Here is a 5,303-nt window from a genome sequence, read left to right on the forward strand (position 1 = left end):
CCTGCCAAAATAAGAGCTTAGATCATTCAGTTTGTGAGTCCAGACCTAAAAACTTATCAAAAATTTGTGGACTGACCTGAAAACTGATGATCACAAGTTGTACTCATCCAACCTCATTGAGCTTAAACTGGAAATAATCCATTTCTTATAGTGTAAAGCTGAATTAGGCTACATATAGTGGCCCTACAAAGTAATTACCCAGAAAGATTGAACACGAATGCAGGAGAAATGACAATATCTCCTACAATTCATTCAATAAAATCTGAAGGTTTTACACCTTAACCATCAGAACCACTAGATGGCGCCATTTCCATCTGTTCTCATGCAGCATCCAAACCAGCACGGTGTGAACAAGAACGACACCAAATCACCTTTTTTACAGTTTTATTGAACTTTTTTACTACAACACACAGGTTTACATACAGCATAGTGATGAATCTATATTTACAGATATTCTGCAAGGTGACTCTTCACATAATCATGTCGACATTACAATTAGAAGCATACAGAAACAAATAAAAGGAGCATTTCTCTGAACGAGGTCAGCGTGCATCCTATGTCATGATGCGCCTTTTTACTTACAGGTTTACCAATATATAGCACATGTATCGTAGATATGTTGAGTTCAGACAGTGTAAGAGCAGATGACGGCATATTACACAATCCTTCTAATGCAGATCTATTTTAAAAAACAATGTAAATATGATATAAGATTGAAGGGTTGAAAGGCTATGAGTTAGAACGGAGGCGGGTTTATTTGGATTTACATACATATCTCCTCCATTCTCAAGAGTCACCTCGCTCTTTTGCTTAGATTGAAGGAGGATACACTGATACTTATCGGATTGATTGTTCATCAGCAATCACATAGCTCAGGAGGAAGACAATGGCTGCTTTGATTATGCTTGTAATAAGCCCTGAGATGTTATTAATGCCAGCAAGAGCATCAGGCTGAGCGGAAATGTGATGAAAAAGAACGGAGGAATTCACACGGGATAAATGTTTGAGCATTTTTAAATCTGGTTTTGTTTTGTTGTTTTTTTTTGTGTGTAATTGGCTAATTAAACTCTAAAGTTCTGTCAGATTTACTGAAGAAGACAGAAGATGGTTGGGTGCGTAGCTGCTCACCTTCCCTTTTAACTATTTCCTTTCCATTTTGAGACAACACCTACTTGTTTCCCACCTGTATGAAATGCTGCTTTCCTCTATCCTGATTGGCTGGTCAGGATTTTGCAGAAGAACAACAACAGGACACACAACTTCTTCAAATAGTCCCAGACTGGTGGCTACTCAGTCGGGAATAAAACCTGAAGCGTTAAATGTTTCGACCCTCAGTAACAGCTTCCATACTGTCTCTAAAGGATCCTTCACTTCCTTCTGCCGCCCCCCAACATTCACTGCTACTTCCTCCCTTCCGATTCTGCTTTCCATGATACAAACACCCATGGAAACAGTTCCAGTTTCATTCTCCAGTCGTGCAAAGACAAACTTAGCACCCAACCACTTTACCTAAAGGAAAACAAGGCATCACAGAATAGCTTATGCCTAAGCCCATGTGGCCACAAAGTGACCGACAGCAGACACGCCCTTCTATCCCAATGTGAGCAGGACTGGCCACAACATGGAGGTACCAATTCTCATGTAATTGCACATGTAAGGAAACGATAGAAAACTTGTTGAGAGAACGCGACAAACAGATAAATAGGTTACATACTGGATATGGTGTTTGTGCGCCCGTTTTCTAATGCCGTCCTGGGCAACTGCCCATATGTCAAATGTAAAAAAAAAAAAAACTGCCTCTGCTTTTCTGCACATTTGGGAGTGGATGTACACAAAAATCTAAAGTCAAATCTTGTGTCAAAGAATGACACCAAAGCTGCATGCTGTCTTTTTAAAGCTGAAAAGGCAGTTTTTGCAAACACCACCGCGTCGGCCAAGCTCTGGAGAAATAAAAATGCTTTTTTTATTTATTTTATGAACCGGCATGAGGCGAAAACTACAGCTATGGTTAATACGTCAAAATCTACTTACACATACTCTTATTCTAAAGTTACAACTGTCTGTAGAAACTCTAGGATCAGCTCTCTTTTTAATCAGCATTTGAAAAGAAAGGTATTCATAAATAACAAGCTGCTCTAGAGGTAGTAATTACAAATGTACTTTATGCAAATGCCAGCGAGTTCAATTGACTGTGAAGTGTCAGTTGATGTTAAGGCTCAGTAAAGGGGACACTGAAGTGTGCGAGCGGTGCAGGGAGTGTACAGAGGGCCATCGTACAGCTGCAGCATTATCAAAGCAATCAGTCGAGATTCACTCAATGCGACTGCGAGACTGAGCTGGGATTCACACGTATATTCATTGTGTTTTTCCCTTTCTTTTTTTTTTTAATTTACAATGATTTAAATCTGCACTGAGATTTACTTTGAGATAGAAAACATACAGCACTGACACCAAGATCTGGACTGAGGGAAATCATCCCGCTCTCGTTTCTTGTTTCTTGCATCCGTCACCAGCTTCATATAGGACACATGCAGAGAGATTTGAAAGCTTGGCCAGGAAACTTAAGCGACATGCACAAAAAGACTGAGGTGTCAACTGACTAGCTGGTATACGCTCTTATTTATGACAGAATAAAAGATTCATGGTCACTCGCATTTGTTTTTTGGGTTTTTTTTAAACCCGCGTGGCGAAGAAAATATGCACAAAGGGGGCGGAGCGAGTGTGGCAATTTGGACAAACAGTTGTTGGTCAAAAACAAAAAGAAGAAAAAGAACTACAGGAGTATACAGCACTACTATTTACAAAGTGTGAGCATCGAGCAATCTGGGTCCAGTCCTGGTTCGGTTCAGCCACCTCAGGCAGTGATATCTGCTGGGCCCCGTCAATGAACTCACTGATCAATAATTTAGATTCGTCTGCAATTAGGCTGTCTGAATAAAGCAGAGCCTGGGAGAAGATGCTCAGCACTGGCTGAACCGGAAGGGACTGGAGCCCAAAACGGAGAGCAAGAAAGGTCACCGTGGGAACAGGAGGGGGCTTCATCTACCACAGGGCTACAGATCTTCATCTTCATCTTCAGTGGTGAGGCGGTGGACGGAGGTCACAGAGGCTGCATGCAAACGAAACGGGAGGGTTCTCCGAGGGTTACAGTGTTTGGTTGAGCTCTGCAAAGACAATCAAATAGAGATTAATAACAGGAAGGAACATTAAATAATCAATTAATTTGGGTTGATTTTGGTTGGTAAACACCACTCAGCACTGTTATGTTGGACTGTGTTTTGTTTTGCAGTTTAATTCCTGGCTTTAGATCTCAGAGAAACATTTAATTTTGCCTCTTGCTTTACTTGGAGAGAGAAGTAAATGCCATTCATTAGTCACTATGTAAAATGTCTCTTTGTGTCTCAAATGAGCACACAAAACATACAAAATTCCAAAATGTTTAAGTGCTTGTAACACCTCATTAAATCACAAAAAACAATTTTTTTCTAGATGCATTATAGTCTTTGATTACGTTCTCTTGCTTATTGTATGTCAATCTAATGCATAAAGTTATTCATTTGAAGCTATGAAAGAAAAACTTTTCACCAGTACACTATATTTTCTGTGGAACAGTGATATTTTCTTCAATGTAAGCCTGATATTTAAATACACTGCAAAAAAAAAGAAAAAAGATTTTTCCCTCAGTGTCTGACATTATATGCAACTAAGCTATTCTTACCCTCGGTCATTTAGGATGGCAAAAACATTTGTGCCTACTAAATATCAGAACAATAAAGAGAATCCATGCAGATTCATTTTATTTTACACACATTTCCTTAATATTTGATCAAAGTGCCTTTAGGCTGCATCATTTTGGTGAAATATTTATTCTTCCACAAGCTTTTTGCTATAGTTTGCTGGACTTTTGTCCCATTTGGGCACAGAATATCAATCTGTGCCCAAGCTTTAGCATCCTGGCTGATATTTTAGATGTTGCTTCAATATTTCCACATAATGTCATCGATTTTAGTAGAATAATTGTGATGGGGGGGAAAAACTCCCTACAATTTCAATAAACAAACAACAAGATCAAACACAGAAGTATGTTTTTTTTTACTGGGTTTTTGCATCCACTGCAGTTCTGTTTACTTTAATAGCCGAGAGGGGAAACGTATTTAGTTGGACAACACCAGGAATTCTGCCCTTTATTATCTATCGCTTTATGCAGAAAGTGAAGTGTGTTAATGCAACAAGATCTAAAATTCAAAGAGAGTCTAGGATCAAGTATGTAGTCGTTAGATTAAAGGTTACATTCGTATAAACTTACAACTTGAAGCAGTCTGCGGCTGCTGCATGCTGTTGTGCCTGTTTGAGTCATCCACCTCGCTGCCACAGTGAACGTCACTTCTGATGAAGCAGACACAAAAACATTGTGTGTTTCATCTCTATAGCGCTGCGTTAAGGTCAGCTGACTGACTCTTAATAAGGACGTCAACGACCTGATTGCTTAAGATAATTTTTAGTTTATCGACGGAGAAAAAAAAAGGGTTAAAAACCTTTGTTGAATAAAATGGTGAATATTTTCTCACCTGTTGTCATTTATGTCTCTGGTTTCATTGATGCTGTTTCCTGTTGGAGGAAAAAATCAGGAGTTTAACAAGATGTTAAAACACAATTATTAGAGCTGTCCTCAACAACAGATGAGGTTTTTATAAATTTATTTTTACCGTTGTCAATGTTGAGTGGGTAGGACTCCAGCACATCTCCATTATATCTCCCTGCTCTGTAGCCCAGAGCTGTGGAAACTCTGAAAAACAGGAAAACATTGAAACTAAATGAAGTAACCTGCGAGATCTCTTCGTTTCACAGCACAAAATCAACTCGCTTGATTCTGTGCGCCTTTCTGTACAAAGCATTACAAAAGTAGTACCTTGTATCTGTTAGTATTTTGTCACATAATCACCTCTAACTATTATTAGAGTATTTTGCTGATTCAGCTTTCCTGACAGACCAACACAAGCTACTGGAATATTTCTGAAAGTCTGAAAATTCTAATAAGAACCGTTTTCAAGTTTTATCATATGTATTCTATGAGGATTTATGGCTGGACTTTGACTGGGCCATTCTAAAACATGAATAAGGGATTTCATTGTTTCTGTGTCTGCATATCTTCAGTTGTTTTTCTACTGGAAAGTGAAGCTCTGCCCCAGTCTCTAAAATTAGTCTTTTTGTTAGAGTTATTATGTTTGTTATCATTCTTATATTTATAAGTTTATGTTACTAGTTTATATTTAGAGGTTTAGTGTTCAAACTTGTTGAAACTT

At 38.6% G+C, this 5,303-nt stretch overlaps 1 protein-coding gene across 1 annotated transcript in view; it reads right to left on the reverse strand.

The window, feature by feature from the left end:
- Positions 1 to 367: 367 nt before the first annotated feature.
- The window catches only part of kif5aa (kinesin family member 5A, a), a 27,770-nt gene continuing 22,834 nt past the window's right edge, over positions 368 to 5,303 (reverse strand). Inside the window, exons 26-29 of the mRNA XM_008413465.2 lie at positions 4,707 to 4,786; positions 4,569 to 4,608; positions 4,307 to 4,386; positions 368 to 3,164 (exon numbers count right to left, since the gene is read on the reverse strand). Of these exons, the coding sequence (XP_008411687.1) occupies positions 3,163 to 3,164; positions 4,307 to 4,386; positions 4,569 to 4,608; positions 4,707 to 4,786 (202 nt within the window). The 3' untranslated portion in view covers positions 368 to 3,162. The remainder of the gene's footprint in view (positions 3,165 to 4,306; positions 4,387 to 4,568; positions 4,609 to 4,706; positions 4,787 to 5,303) is intronic.

The sequence above is a fragment of the Poecilia reticulata genome, linkage group LG7, assembly GCF_000633615.1.
Source record: "Poecilia reticulata strain Guanapo linkage group LG7, Guppy_female_1.0+MT, whole genome shotgun sequence".
Lineage (NCBI taxonomy): Eukaryota > Metazoa > Chordata > Actinopteri > Cyprinodontiformes > Poeciliidae > Poecilia > Poecilia reticulata.